At 31.7% G+C, this 16,989-nt stretch overlaps 1 protein-coding gene across 1 annotated transcript; it reads left to right on the forward strand.

The window, feature by feature from the left end:
- Positions 1–332: 332 nt before the first annotated feature.
- On the forward strand, positions 333–8,640 carry LOC114320786 (transcription factor UNE10). Its single transcript, XM_028267851.2, has 6 exons — positions 333–792; positions 1,002–1,596; positions 3,174–3,275; positions 5,214–5,279; positions 7,429–7,788; positions 8,151–8,640. Exons 1-6 carry the CDS (start codon positions 686–688, stop codon positions 8,241–8,243), a joined length of 1,323 nt encoding a protein of 440 aa, XP_028123652.2. The 5' UTR covers positions 333–685; the 3' UTR covers positions 8,244–8,640.
- The last annotated feature ends 8,349 nt before the right edge of the window (positions 8,641–16,989 follow it).

The following is a 16,989-nucleotide window of genomic DNA, read 5'->3' on the forward strand; positions in this document are numbered from 1 at the left end:
TATAATGTATACAGTGAGAAAGTATTCATTAAATATATGTATTAAAAAAAATTAATGCGTAAAATTAGAATTATCCATAAAAATAGGGATGGAATTTAAAAGCGACAGACCCATACCAAACCCCGTAAGCCTCCCTATTTTCGAACTAATGTCAAGTTTGGGAAGATTAAATAAGTGTATTTTTTGACTTTTTATAAAATATGAGTTAGATTTGGGTTGAGTTTGAAGTGATGTGTTAGAGAGGTGATGTGACTTAAGTAAGATAATTTAACTTAAATAAGATAGTAACTTTTTGACTTTTTAAATTTTTTTAAGAAGGCCAAACATGCCCTAACTCTAAGCTGCCAAAACCTTCGTAGTCCTTTTCCTTTTCGTGCATAGTGCATAGTTGATTGCAAGTACCTCCTGACAAACCACAGAAAAAAACCTTTATAGATACCAATTAAAAACACACCAGCCTAACACACCCACAACAATTCTAAACCTTCCTTGCTCTCAAATGCTCTAATTAATGGCTTCATTTCTAACATAAGCTCAATTCACTCTCTCTCTCTCTCTCTCTCTCTCTCTCACACACACACACACACACACACACACAGAAAAAACAAAAATTGAACAAAGTATAGCAGTGTAAACCATCTATCTCTTCTTACTTTCCTCACAACAAACACAACTTTCCCGGAAAATGAGCCAGTGTGTTCCAAGCTGGGACATGGATGAAAATCACACCCCTCCCACTCTCACCCTTCGTGCTCACTCCAACCCCAATTCCTCATGCCCTGACGTTCCTTTGTACTCTCTCTCTCTCTCTTTCTCTCCTCTCTCTCTTTATATATATATATATATATATGCTTATCACGTTTTAAATATCAATATCGGCCATTTCATAATAAATTTTTTAATTTTAAATATAATTATTTATAAACGGCCGATAATATCTGTTATTCTCGATATAAGCAATTATCACCGATATCGATATCATGGTGAAATATGGTGTGCAGGTTAGACTACGAAGTGACGGAGCTAACATGGAAAAATGGACAACTCGCCATGCACGGCTTAGGACCACCGCGAGTGCCAAACAAACAACCAGTCGCCGCTGCGAAGTACACATGGGAGAAGCCACGCGCCGGCGGAACCCTAGAATCCATAGTCGACCAAGCCACCACCACCTGCTTCCCCCACCCCAAAACCACCGCTGCCGCCTCCGATCTCGTCCCGTGGTTCGATCACCGCGCTGCCTCCGCCTCCTCCTCCGCCGCCGCCGTGACTATGGACGCTCTGGTGCCCTGCTCCACCGCCGGAGCAGCGCAGGAAGGGGTTAGCACGTGCGTGATCGGACGCTCCACACGTGTGCGGTCGTGTAGTGAAGTCGAGGAGGAGGTGAAGAAGAAGCGTGCGAGGGTGGCACATGTGCAGGAGTGGAGCAGCCGAGACAACAGTGGCAGGCGGCAGTTGGCGATTGACACGTGTGAGAGGGAATTGGGTGTGCGCGGGCTCACCTCTACTTCTATGGAAAACACTAGCTCCGGCAGGCACTGGACCAAGGTCACCGCAGGTGACGACCACGACTCCGTTACTCACAGCAGATCCCAGGTAATATTATTTGCCACTTTTTGAATTTTAAAAATAAAACAAAATTTGTGTGAATTAGATTTACGTGTATTATACTTAACATTAGTTTGGTTTTTTAACTTACTTTTTTATATTGGAATTTTTTTTTTTAAATTTTTGTAAGAGAAAAAATGTAATAATTATGATTTGAATGTGACATTTTCTTTTATTGACTTATATAATTAATTTTGTCATTTTATGCTTTTTTTTAGCCAAAAATCTTTAGCCAAATGAGGCCCTTAATTAAATTTGAATTTTCAACACCAACATTATAAGTATTTTTGAATTTTTTTTTTTTAAGTACATACATTTTTTATGGTTAATTTACACTGATCTCGGTTAGGGAAAATACAATAAATGTTATAATTTTAGTATAATTATATTAGATTTTTTTTATAAAGTTTTAATTTATATATAACATTCGGCCATATTTTTTTCATTAATAATTCTTTAATCAGATGAATAAAAAAATTACCATGTTATATAATATACATACATACATATATATATCTATATATATATTTCTTATTTATTATTGTAATTTCATATTATTTATATTAATTTTGATCATTTTAATTTAATTTATTAAAAAAAAAAGTCAGTGTAACTTATCATTTTTTAATTTTTTTTAAATATATTTATAGATAAGATGTTAACTTTGAGGAGTAAACTTTGAGAAAAAAAACAAAACAAAAAAAACTCTAACTCTAAATATTATTTGTATGGAAGATGGTACAGAAAATAAAAGGTTACAAATACATTTCTGAATTTTTCTTAAAATATAAATTAGTTCTGGAAATTACATCCCTTTGAAGTTTTTAATTTCATAACAAATTATTCATTTTATTAATAAATCATCAAATCAATTAACAATTTTTAATAATCTTAGAAATTTGTTTCAATTAATAATTCAAGTAATTTTATTATTGTATAGGGAAATTGTTAGGAATTTTATTTTTTTCAATTAATTCTGTAAAATAAAAAATTATGATAAGAGATTATTTGTAATTTTTCAAACTACAGGAGACAATCCCTATTTTAAGTAAACCTCAAGCGTTGTATTTGTAATTTACCCTAAATAAATTTTTGATGGAGAAATTTCATTCAAAATGATATCTTAATGGTATTTTAGAAATTATAAATCAGATATGTGTTTCGATATGAATAAAGGACACAAATGTAACATCATTTTGTATAAAAATTATATTTGTATAATGTTATTTTTATTATGATTATTAGATTAAGGGTGATAGATTTTTCTAACAATGGCTTGTATAATGTTGAAGTTTTTTAAAATTAATTATTAGTTTTGATTTTTGACAAAAAAACTTTAAAAATAAAAACAAAAGATCATTAAAAAATAAAAAATAAAAACTGAATGTTATTTGACAAAACTCGAATGAAAAAGTTAAAATTCAAATGCAAATTATATATAAATAGTTACATCTAAATTATTAGTTAGTAGGTCTAATACCATAAAAATTAGTAATTTAAAATTGTGCTTAATAATAATTAAATTTTAATCAATTTATATATTCATTTTGTTTTTTGGTTTAAAGATAGAGGCAGGGGAAGAGGAAAACAAGAAGAAACCAACCGGGAAATCTTCTATCTCAACTAAAAGATGTAGGGCTGCTGCCGTCCATAATCAATCTGAACGTGTATGTTCTCTCTCTTATATATCATATATACAATCTATACTATTATATATAAAGTTTACAATTTGGTGTAGGCATGTGATATTTTATTTAAATTTTTTAAAATATCCACAAGAGCAATTACATCAAGCAATAGTTTGTTTGGTTTTTTGGTTTTCAGAAAATACTTTTAAGAATTTTTTTTTTTTTGTATTTTATTTTTGTTTTCAATGAATTTTTTAATATTTTAAGCAATTTTTTTTTAAATTTTTAGATACACCTAATGTAAATACACTTAAAACGTATAATATTTGTGAAAAAATCTTTAAAAAATTCACTAAATTCCAAAAATATATAAAAAAAATGAAAATTCAGAATATTTTTCATATTTGTGTGTATTTATGAATTTTTTTAAATTTTAAAATATTTTTTCATAAATATTTTACTATATAGATATATTTAAGTAAAGTGCATATAAAAAAGTAAAAAATTATTTAAAATTTTAAAAATATTCACTAAAAATAAAAGAATACGAAAAATAAAAAAATTCAATTTCTAAAAAACTAAAATCAAACACACTAAATAGTAATACTGCCATAGATTCAATTTCTTTTATGAAAAAAAAAAAACTCTCAACGGACTTTATTATAAATTTTATAGCATACACCTGATACTTTCAATTGCATATGTTCGTGTGCTTATTTTTCTTCACAAGTTTACTTAATCAAACACATGCAAACACATAATCGAACTGGAGATCATTTGGCTCCGTTTGGGAAGAGAGGTTTGTAGTTTTTTTAGCTAAAATAGTCACAAAAAACAAAATAGACTTTTTAGTCCAATAAGACAAAGCATGACATCCCACCCATAATTATTACATTCTTTCTTTCACAAAAAAATTCAAAAAACCAAAAAAGTAAAAAGCCCTTCCCAAATCAGGCTTTTTAGCCCCAAACTAAAATAACCAAAAAAGTTAAAAAGTTAAAAAGCTAACCCACTTCTCAAACGAAGCCTTAGTGAGGCATATAGGTTCTAGCTACTAAAGTAACCTAGTCATTGTGAAACACACCTACACCTACACTATGTGAATTTGTCCTTTTGTCGATTAAAAATTTAATCGGTAAAAATCTATTTTTAGTTGACAAAAGTTATTCGTAACTAATTTTTTTAGTCGCCACTTTGGTCGCTAATTGAGAGTCGCGAAAAGTAATTAGCGACTAAAAAGTTTTTTAGTTAAGAAAAAGTTCTATTTGCCAACTAATTTTTTGGACGTTAAGTTTGGGAAGACTAAATAAGTGTACTTTTTGACTTTTTTTGTATTATGTGTAGAAAAAGTAGAGAGGAGATGTTGATTGATGTGACCTAAAAAAGATAAAAAGATGAAATAAGTGCACTTTTTTAGGTTAGTCAAACTTGACCTAAATATATAATTACTGCGACTAATCTATTTAGTAGCTAAAACACTTCAGCCGCGAAAAGTCATATTTTCTCGACCAAACATATCAATCATCAATTATCACATTCCATGACTAAATTTGTTAATCACCAATTGCCACATTCAACGACTAAAACGTTTGGTTGGCAAATGTTCCATTCCACAACCGTATTATGTTAGTAACATCTTGAAGCATTTGTTCTTCTTGGGTTACCTAGAGTTTATGTATAGAAATTATCCGCTGTGTGTGGGATGGAAAATGTGTATATACTGGAGAATTAATTAGGGCCAAGCTCTAAATACTCTTATTATTCTTGAAAAAAAAAAAGAAGTAAAAAGGTTAATATATATTTGTCCAGATCATTTCTCTCTCCCCTTTTCTATTTCGCCTTTTTTTCTTTTTAAAAAAAAAAAAATTATCGAGTAGGGGAAAGGAATCAAATTTCTCAATAAAAATATGTATTTTTTTCTTTTATCCAGTAGTATTAGCTAATATTAGAAATGTATGGGTGTATGGTTATTTTTAGAAAAGAAGAGATAAGATCAACCAAAGGATGAAGACATTGCAGAAGATGGTCCCAAATTCCAGCAAGGTATACTGCTCTCTCTCTCTCTCTCTCTCTCTCTCTCTCTTTCTCTCTCTCTCTCTCTCTTGTTATTTATTTATTTATTTATTTTCCAAGAGAGAGAAATCCCTCTCTAATGTGTGGTGACATTTTTTATTTTTTTATTTTTTTATTTTTTCTAAAAATTCTACGTTCTGCTTGGTTTGATATTTTAAAAACTGTTTTAAGATATTTTTGTTTGTTTTTAATAATTTTTTAAAAATATTTTAGTCAATTTTTATTTTTAAATTTTAAACAGATACATCTAAAAAAAAAATTTTAATTAAAAATAATTAAACATCCAAATGAAAATGGAAAATAATTTGTAAATACTTAACTAGAATAGAGAAACAAATCAAAATTAGCAGTCAAAAGCCCCAATGTCAAGGCAAATAGAGTAAAAAAACAATAATTAGAATATGATATGTGGTCCAAACGAAACCATTCAATGCTTTCGAATGATGTTGGGAATGACACATGTGATGATCCTAGTCCACACATATCACCTGCCATGGAGGACTATTTAATTATTTTTGACAGGGACAATCTCTTCTGCAACAAAATAAAAATACTCATAGATGTAGGCCCCAATAACTTGTGCTTTTCTCAGCTCAATCACTGTTCTTATAAATCCTCATCTATCAATTGTACCTATATATATATCAACAATGTTAGGGGGTGACAATTTTTGTGGTTACAATAGTTTAAAATTGTCAAAACGACGTCGTTTTGGCATGTTTTGCACCCAAAACGACGTCGTTTTGATAGTTTTGAGCCATTGTGGCCACAAGAATTGTGGCCCTCAAACATTTTCCTATATATATATATATATATATGAAAAATGTTACCATAGGATAAATTACATTCACCTAGATTTGAGAAAAATATAGTCAAATTTTCACTTTTTATATAATTAAATTATTATTTTTTAAAATAAAATTAAAATGATTGAAACTAATTCAGATAATAAGTAAAATTGAAATAAACAATGATAAATATGCATCTTACTAAAAAAAAAATTATGATATCATTTTTTCATTCATATAACTGGGAGTGGATATCGACCGGTTAGCCTGTCCGGCCTAACCCTATTTTTTAAGGGTTTGCCTGTCCGGCCTAACCCTATTTTTTAAGGGTTTGAGAAGATTGTTTTAGTTCGGGGCCGGTTTTCCTACAGTTTGTGATCGGACTGGAGGGTAATGTTGCGCCTGTAGGGGTCCACAACGGGTCTCATTTTCATAATCTGAACCTTTCAATGTGTAGAATTTGTCGAGTGCTATATATCTATAAAATATCATGTTGATCGGATATTGATAGCTACATGATCAAATCAGTTTTGTATATAAAAAAAAGGACAATAAAAAATAAACGATTGACAAAAATCTGATTCGATGAGATAGTTATTGATATTCAATCAATGTGATTTTTTACAAGCATATGATACTTGACGAGTTTTACATATTGAACGGTTCAGGTTATCAAAATGAGACTCGTGATGGCCCCCTACGGGCCCAACAGTATCCTCTAGTTCGATCACGAACTAGATTGAAGTCCAGTCTTTGTAGCTCATAGGATCGGGTTGGGTGAATATTTTCAGCCCGATATATTAATGTGTTGGGCTTGTGATTTGTACTTTTAACTCAACTTGGCCCAACCTGCTATTAAATATATAAATAAATTAATTAATTATAATTGACGAGTTACTAATAAAAAATGATCTCATTGTTATGTAAATTAAAATTTTAAGATAGATCAATTATATACAAAATATAAGACTAACTATGTTTTCTTTAAATCTCAAGAAAGGAAAGTGTAATTTATCCAAAATATTGAAACAATTTTTAGGATTGTTATTAGCATTAAAAATATGTAAAAAGTATATAAAAATATTTTAAAATATGTGTGAACAATATTGAGATCATAAATAGTTTGGCAATTTTGTTAACGTTTTTTCTAAGATAATATATTAAAAAACTTAAAAAATATTATACATGGCATATAAAAGTGAGTACAATAAAAAATATAAACTTTTCTTAAATCTCAACATGTATTTTAAATGCACACATTAATAAGACTAATCTATGTCTATATCTCCTTAACATCTACATATGTGTCGATTATTTTTATTTTTTTGCAGACAGATAAAGCTTCAATGCTTGATGAAGTGATTGAATACTTGAAGGTACTGCAAGCTCAAGTTCAAATGATGAGTAGAATGAACATGCCAATGTCATCTATGATGTTTCCAATGGCCTTGCAACAACAACTCCCATTGTCTATGATGGCTCCAATGGGTATGGGCATGGGTATGGGTATGGGTATGGGCATGGACATGAACACTATCGGCCGCCCTAACGCTGCTGGAATCCCAACTATTCTTCACCCTACCGCTGCCTTCATGCCTCTAACTTCATGGGATGGCATCGGTGATCGATTGGTTCCTCATCCTACAGTGATGCCAGACCCCATGGCCACATTCCTTTCATGCCAATCACAGGTATATGTAAATATATATATATATATATATCGATACACCACACTATACAGATAGAAAAGAAAATTGTTTGCATATCGGTCATTTTATCGTATGGAGTAGTTTGTAGTTGATTCACGAACTAGTTCATGACTAATTAGTTTGTACGATGATTTATTTATTTATTTATTTTAACCGAGCGATGTAAATGTATGCTTTTAAAATTGAGGGGGTAAAGTGATGATCAATAATAGTTAGTGCGATAAATTATAATTAACCCTTATATATGAAGTGTAGAAGATGAATTGTAAGGGCATGCCATAATCAACCCTTATATATGACATAATTGGAGAATTGTTGTTGATTACTATATGATTTTGTTGTAGCCCATGAACATGGAAGCTTATAACAGGATGGCAGCCTTGTGTCGGCAACTACATCAACCTCCACCACCTCCTCCTCCTCCTAAAAACAACTAAGGATTAAGCTTCAATTCTTATACAAATGCAATCAACAATCCATGGAGATGGAGGAATACGAATTGAATTGGTTTGGAAATCGTCAAGAAGGCTTCCAAGTATAGTGTGAGGAGAGACTGTTAGATGCTAATTTTGATTTTCTTTTGGAATTAACTTACTGGGCTCCATATATCATGTGAACCAAGTTCTTGTGTTGAATTTCTCTCTCTCTCTCTCTCCATATAGTGCAACTTGTCATGGTTTTGTATGGTAGGGACTTGGAGATAGAATCTATCTTGCTTTGACTTGTCTTGTCTTTTCCTATGTTCTGGCAAGCAGAATCTGAGAGGATCGCTGATGCACAAAGGAAAATGATATATCATCCAAAAATTTTATACAGAAGTAACGTTTACAATGACTTGCCAATGACATATTTGTGAATTATATTGATAATGATGACATTGTAACTTTAAGTAGAGGCACGGATCATAATTAAGCGTATGTTTCTGTATAATAATTAATTTTGTATAGTATTTCTTGTAAGAAATGGTTTGAAAAATGGTTTCGGAAAAAACAGATTTTTTTCCAAACTCTGGTCTAATTTTTAAGTGGGATCCATGCGCCAAAATTGGCGGGTCCTTGTGGCAACGCGTTATTTGCTATGTAAAGATTCACGTCGTATATTTGGTTACTCAAAATCATTATCAGGTGAATGGGAAATCGATACCAAAGTGAGTTCCATGAAATTGGTGTGTTTGGTGAAATTTCCATAAAAGTTGGGTTAAGGTTTGTCCCACGTTGCTTTGATGGGCAAACTTGGTGTGGGTTTATAAGCTTTGAGTTTGGAACTTAGGGTAGGCCTCAAGAGATGCTCAAGTTTTGTAGAGAGGGAGGTTATGGGCTAGACCCATTGGACCCAAAATAAATACATGCACGCGCCACTATTCGGCTCGGTTGGGCTTGGGTGCGGGTGCATGGTGTGAGATTGGGCTTGTCCGACCCAATATTTATCTTTTTGAGCAAAAAACATTACATTACATTTGAATTTATTTTTATTTTTTGTTTGGAAAATAAATTTTGTTTAGTTTTGATTTGAAATTTTGGTTGGAAAATTCAAATTTTGGCTTGCACCTCTTCAAACTTTGTTGTACAGGTTCCATACCTGTCCGGACAGATTCATATCTATTCAGTTCAAACCCAACAGGTTCCTACCTATTTAATTTAAATATGAACAAGTTTTTATCTATTTAATTCAAAACCAAACAAGTTTGTACCCGTTCAAACTTGTTCGAACATGTTTTATACCTTTTTTGAAAAGCCACTATTTCATTTATAAATAGGTAGTCTCTCATTTGGATTTTGCATTCACAAATTTCGTTCTTGCTTTTGCTAGTGCTCTCTGCATTTTGCTGCATTAATTTTTCTTGTGAAAAACTATATAAATACAAAGTGTGTTCGCTGTGCGAATAGTTTGTAGTGCTGCTACTATTCGTTGTAAATCATTTCATCCTGGGAGATAGACGTCTATATTCTGTGAGTATCCTAGTGAGGATGAATCTGTCTTAAAGAGACAGTGTTCAACACTGGACTTGATCACTCTAAGAAAATATTTTCTTTAAGTATTTTCTGTTCTTATTTTATTTTCTTGTCTCCTTCTCTTTTTCCATTTTCTATTTAATTTCTGTAATTAAACCAATTTTGGAATCTCTTTCTTTTAATTTATTTCTTATGTGTTCTATTTGTTATTAAGTACACAAACATAATTTAATTTTAATACGGTGAAAATTGTGCAACATTTCTATGTGCACAACAGTACTCATGCATAAATTGAAAGGGGAACAGAACTTACTCATCAATTGTGTAACTGATCAGTAAAGTTATATAGGTACCAGCTTGCTTACTAAAATTTTTATTGGACTTTATTGTTAACTTTTATTTTTGGGAAAATTATTTTGACTTGAATATGAGTGCAACAATATTTTTTGTTGGGATAATTATAGAGAGGTTTTTTTTAACTATAATTAAATATAAATTTAATTATTTAAGCTATAAAATTGTGCATTTAAACACTTTAATTATTAAATATTATATAAATAAACTTTTTTAGACAGAGTGAAAGTATGTTATTTTATAGTTAAGAAATTCAAATTTATGATTTAAAGGTTGAATAGGGTAAAGCGATATGTAGTCATATTTATTTTACATGAATAATAAAAATGACAACACCAATATATATATATATATATATATCAGTCGTGCTAGAGCTCTTGAAATTTCGAGGTTCGAATGCCTCGAATCATGTTTTATTTTTTTATTTTATTTATTTTTTTAAATTTTGATGGGTGGTTATGTGTAGGAGTATGTTAAAAAACTAGACATCCTGAACCAACTCAGCTTTTGTGGTTTGATAAGATGAGTGAGTTGTGTTGGATTGATTTGGGAATAACATTGACTGATCAGTTGGGCTACTAATTAAAATTTGTTAATTCTATATAGTTTTCTACGAGTTCCTACTATATTTTTATTTCAAATCAAGAAGACTCGGAGGAAATTGAAATGGTTCTGATCCCAATTTCTTCTGAGTCTTCCTCCTTTGAAATAAAATATAGTATGGACTCATACAAAACTATATGAAATTAACAAATTTTAACCAGCAGCGTAACTGATCAGTCAATTTTATCACCCAACCAGTCCAACCCTACCTTATCAAACCATATAGGCTGAGTTGGTACAGGATTTCTAATTTTTTAGCACACCCCTACACATAACTACCCTTGCACAAAAAACAAAAACAAAAGAAAAAAGATAAATCAAACCAACAGTGTCCCAAAAAAAAAAAAAAAAAAATCAAGGCATTCGAGCCTCGAAATTCGAGACCTTAAGCATTTTTGATATATATATATATATATAAATGTGAGGAAAAAAAAATTTGTGAGGGCATATTTTGTCTCGTTCACATGGCTAGGCTTAAGGTCGGGATGTCATGTCGCGAAGTGTGACAAGCCAAGGTGTAGGTATTCCATAAAGGACCAGTGTCCTGATATAAAAAAGCTAAAACTTTAAAAAAAAAATTAATTTTTTACCAATTTTTCAAAACACCCTAAAGTTCATAGCCTTGTCTGAGATATTCAATGAAGGACCAGAGTTCTGATATAAGTTGACTTCTAGGTTGGGTGAGATGTGAAGAGTTATGCCCTAATCCAATTAAAAAAGATGAGTCCTAGCTGATTTGTTATTCGTACAGAATAATAGTTCAAATGGAATATGATCACTAGGAAGAGGCAGAACACTCTATATAATGACAAGCACCATGTGGGTCAGACGTATGGGTAATATTGTATGAGTTATTGCTTGAGTTATTGTTACTCTGTCAATTTATCTTTGAGAGATTTGATTATTGACTTGATCATCAAAATATTCTCCCGTTTGACGAGTATCTGAATTAATTATTCTACTCATCCTTTCAAATGTGAATCTCATCTAATATACACGCTCTTCAAGTTTATTCCCAATATCTTAAGAGAGATTAGAGTTAATTGTGTAGTCATACTTTAGCACGCACAAAATCTGTTCACACTAGTCGATGTAGATGAGCAAGAACTCTGACAAAAGAATAATATCTTTTGAATTATTTTATAATATATATTGTTTTTCGTTGGGGTGAAAAATAAATAAATTTATTAACTTCATCAAATGTCGCGAAATACACTTGGTCATGGTTTTGCATAAAGAGGAGAGATGCATTTAAGTAAAGTTTAAACGTAAATGATTGAAGGAGAGTGAAGAAAACACTTTAGTTTGAGATCACCACAAGCTTTTTATGTTGAAAATCTAGAATCCTTGTCTCCCGTGAAGTTTTGTCCATTTTAGTCTCATTGAGAATTCAACCACATGTTTTTAGATTCCTGCCTTCAATATATATTATATGTAGTTAAAAAAAATCGTCTTCAAAATTTGAATAATAAAATAAATATAAATTTAACATAACCCGAGTAATGTGTGTCCTAAAAATTGATCACAACTAATACTCTAATCTTCTTTTTAGAATTTTGAGAACAAAACTTATGAACACACAACTCAACTGTTGTCGATATCTACGCCGGTAAACTAAAAAAAGAACTAACCCAAGTTCTCGTCAATCGGGAGGGCACTCCATAATAAAGTTTGTAAACAACTTTTGAAACACAATTGAGCAGAGTAAAAGTAAGTACAAAACCTCACACACCTTTGACTCACGGTGTACCTGCTTTTGTATAGAGTATCTTGACTGCTAGAGATTTTATTCTTATCAAACACTTATTCCCTTTAGAAATAATATATCATCTAGACTCGACTCTCCTAATTGGATTAATATTACAGTGGTGCTACATGCCACTAAAAAGGGATCACTAAGCTGGCAGTGCTGAAAATTAAAAAAAAAAAAAAAAACAGAGTAAAATATCACATCAATTGGGGCTACAGTATTTTTAGAGCTATTAGAGCTCATTATTTTAGAGCTCTTAAACAATTTTCTTAATATTAACCTGTCAAAAGAGTCTTGATTTACCCAACTTAAGAGTCATTCTTTTATTAGGACTCATTGTTGGAATTTTTGAGTTTATAGGCTTATTTTGAGCCATCTTTGAGCCTGAATTTAAGTGAGGCCGTCTTTTGAGGTGGGTTCAAGTGGTGACGTGTTCCTTGCCATATGACAATTCATACGGTAAAGATGGGTTGTCGAAACCATTTATGAGTGAATGTGAAGATGACGTTGTTTTCGGATTTGTGAAATGGGAAGTTGAAGAGTCAAATGTGAGTTGCCTTGTTTTGGGTGTCCCACATAGAAACAAATAAGAGAGCTTATATGAGTATATAAGTTTTATAGGTTGACATACTTGGGTTAGGCCCAAAGGCACCCCAAGTTTTGTAAGGAGGGGAGTTATGGATAAAGTGGGATTGACCCAAATCCACCACATGTGCACATGTGCCAACGACCGGGTGTGGGTTGTTGGTCGGGTAAGGTCTTAGCTTAATTTTTTGGACAAAATTCATTTGAACTTTTTTTAAATTTTTGCGAGAAAAATTTGAAATCCTAATGGATTTATTCAAACATTTTCGCAAAAATTCGAATTCGAATTTTTGCTTTCCAGAAAACAGTGCCTCTTCGGTCACCTCTTTTCAAATTCTAGTCACGCCTATTTGAAGGGTTGTTTGTCCTTCCGAACAGACACCTCTTGGCATATAAATATATGCCCATCTAGCAGATTCAATTCATTCAAAATTTCCTTTCCTTTTTCCTTCTGTGTGACATCGTTATTCATATTGGTTCATAAAGATTTCAGAGAGTTACAGAACTCAAATTTGGTTCGCTTGACAGATTGTTTGTGGTGCTACTGCAATCTGTGGTTTTTGATCATTGTATCCTAGGAGATAGACGCCATTAATCTGTGAGCACCTCTGCAGGGGTGAATCTGTCTTAAAGATAGAGTGTTACACACTCGACTTGAACATAGTCTTGCTGTTTTTATTTTTTGAAACAAGAACTTTCTGTAAGTAAATTATTTTATTTGTTTTAGTTTTATTTGCAAAGAAGATTGTTCCAACAATCTTAGGACATATTCGAATTATTCTTTTTATACAGAATTTTTTATTTGTTTCCTTCAAACTTTCTCTTTAGCTGTATTATAGAAATTATTTTATGTATAAAGTTTATCAGAACTTCATTCTAAATTTTCAGAAATAAAATTTTGGGTTTTCATTAAGTAAAATTATGTTTTCTAGTATTTTAATTTTTGGAGTTTACAGAAATAATATTCTGTGTGGAATTACTTTGAAATACAAGTTACAACTTTGTTTCTTTCATTTTTTACAGAATTATATTCTGTGTTTTTGGTTTAATTTTTTTTGGGTAGTATACAATTCTAATTATAATTCTATTTTATAATTTATAATTCAATAGCTACTAACACTGTTCAAACGTCTAATCTGACCGGTGTTGTGACTGCCCCTATCCCTTCTGCTGTGGTGACAATCTCGATAAATCACGGGAAAAAGCGAGAAAAGTTGCTAGGAACTGACTTTAAAAGAAGACAACAGAAAATGTTGTTCTATCTTACAACGTTGAATCTAGCGTGTTTCCTTCATGAAGATACTCCTCTTCTGATAAAAGATGAAACCGACTGATAAGTAGTTGCTGCGGTCGACGATTGGAAGTACACGGATTTCCTTTGCCACAACTATATATTGAATGGGCTTGATAATACTTTGTACAACGTTTATAGCTCTATTGAGACGACAAAGGGATAATGGGAGTCATTGGAGAAAAAAATACAAAACAGAAGATGCTAGCTCAAAGAAATTTGTGGTGGGTAAATTTCTAGATTTTGAGATGGTTGATTCAAAGACTGTGATCAGTCAAGTTTAGGATCTCCAACTTATCTTGCATGACATCCATGCAAGAGGCATGTCAGTAAGCAAGTCCTTCCAAGTCGTTGCCCTAATTGAAAATTACCACAAGGATGGAAGGAATTCAAAAACTATCTCAAATAAAAGCGCAAAGAAATGATTTTGGAAGAATTAACTGTACGATTGAGAATTGAGGAAGACAACCAGACTTCTGAGGAGAGGGTTGGAAAGCATCTTATGGAGTCCAAGGCTAATGTGGTGGAACATGCACCAAAAGCAAAGAAACAGAAATATACTGGAGAAAGTTCTTCACGAGGCTCTAAGGGAGGGGAAACCAAGAAATTCAAGTTTAATGCCAAATGCTACACTGTGACAAAGAAGGGCACCAGGCCAAAGATTGTTGTAGCAAGTGCAAAGGAAAAAGAAGTTCAAGTAGGGAACCTGCCCAAGCTAATGTCACTGAAGTGGATTGAATCCCCAATGGTGTTAATGACATAAACCGTTCGTCCATGGTGTCTGAAACTGACATTTTTGAAAATCTCAATGATTGGTAAGTGGACACTAGTGCTACTCATTACATCTTTGCTGACAAAAAGATGTTCTCCTTCTATTCTGTGGTGGACAATGGAGAACAACTATTCACGGGCAACTCCTCGGCATCTAAAGTTGAAGGACAAGGAAAGGTAATTCTAAAGATGACATCTGGAAAGGAATTCACCCTCAACAATGTACTGCATGTACCGAACATTCACAAGAATCTTGTTTCTGGATCTTTGTTGATCAAGAATGGGTTTAGGCTAGTTTTTGAGAGTGAAAAATTTGTACTTATCAAAAACGGAATGTATGTAGGAAAAGGTTATATGAATGATGGCCTTTTCAAAATAAATGTAATGACTATTGTATCTTCTATGATTAATAAAAATACTTCTTCTTCTTATTTGCTTGAGTCTTCAAATTTATGGCATGGTACACTAAGACATGTTAATTATGGATCTTTGTGTAGATTAATTAATATCAAATGTTTACTTAAATTTGAAATTGTTCCAAATCATCAATGTAAAATTTGTGTTGAGGCAAAATTAACTAAAACATTTTCATTCAATTGAAAGAAGTACTAAACCACTTGAACTCCTTTTTGTCACTTTCATAGATGACTATATTAGATATAGTTATGTTTATTTAATTCGAACCAATGATGAAGATTTGAAAACTTTCATTCAATATATGAATGAAGTTGAAAATCAACTTGGCAAGAAAATTAAAATTCTAAAAAATGATAGATGTGGTGAATTTGAATCTCCTTTTAGTGATTTTTGTAAAGAACATAGAATAATTTATCAAACCACCGCTCTTTATTCACCTCAATAAAATAGAATTGCTGAAAGAAAAAATAGAACTTTAAAAGAAATGATAAGTGCCATGTTAATAAGTTCTGGATTACCTTAGAACTTGTGGGGGAAGCAATACTTTCTACTAATTATATTCTTAATAAAGTACCCCGAAATAAAGTGAATCAAACACCTTATGAAATGTGGTATAGGAGAGTACCATCCTACAAATACTTAAAAGTGTGGGGGTGTTTGGTTAAAGTGGCTATTCCTAGTCCAAAAAAAACTAAGATAGGTCCAAAATCATTGATTACATATTCATCGGTTATGCCAAGAATAGTAGTGCATATCGGTTTTTGGTTCATAAGTCAGAATACTCAAAAATGCATGTAAATACTATTATTGAATCTAGGAATGCATCGTTCTTTGAACATGTGTTTCCTAATAAAACTAGACAAGAGAACAGTACTAACAAAAGATCTTATGATGCTATTACTAGTCATGATCAAGAAAAAGATCAAGTACAAGAGCAAGAGGTAGATCAAAATGAAAAAGAGAAACCTAGGCGTGGTAAACATACTATAACCTCAAAATCTTTTGGTCCAGATTTTCTAACATTTTTGTTAGAAAATAAGCCTTTAACTTTTAAAGAAGTTATGTCCATTCCTGAGGCTTCTTTATGGAAAGAGGTTGTAAATAGCAAAGTTGAATCCATCTTGCAAAATCACACATGGGAATTGGTGGATTTACCACCACGTTGTAAATCACTTGGATACAAGTGGATTTTAAAGAGAAAAATAAAAGCAGATGAATCAATTGACAAATACAAGACAAAACTTGTGGTCAAAGGATATAGACAAAAAAAAGGTCTTGATTACTTTGACAAATACTCACCAGTTACTAGAATAACTGTGATAACCCTGTTCCGTACTATGCTAATTGGTCCTTATTATGAATATGATTATGTGTGCCATTATGTGAAAATATGTGGTTTTAAATTTCTATCTGTTTACCGTAGGAATATCTGTTTGATTATTTGCTTTGGAATTTAAATT

This window comes from Camellia sinensis, chromosome 5 (assembly GCF_055761805.1).
Source record: "Camellia sinensis isolate YWXY chromosome 5, ASM5576180v1, whole genome shotgun sequence".
Classification (NCBI taxonomy): domain Eukaryota; kingdom Viridiplantae; phylum Streptophyta; class Magnoliopsida; order Ericales; family Theaceae; genus Camellia; species Camellia sinensis.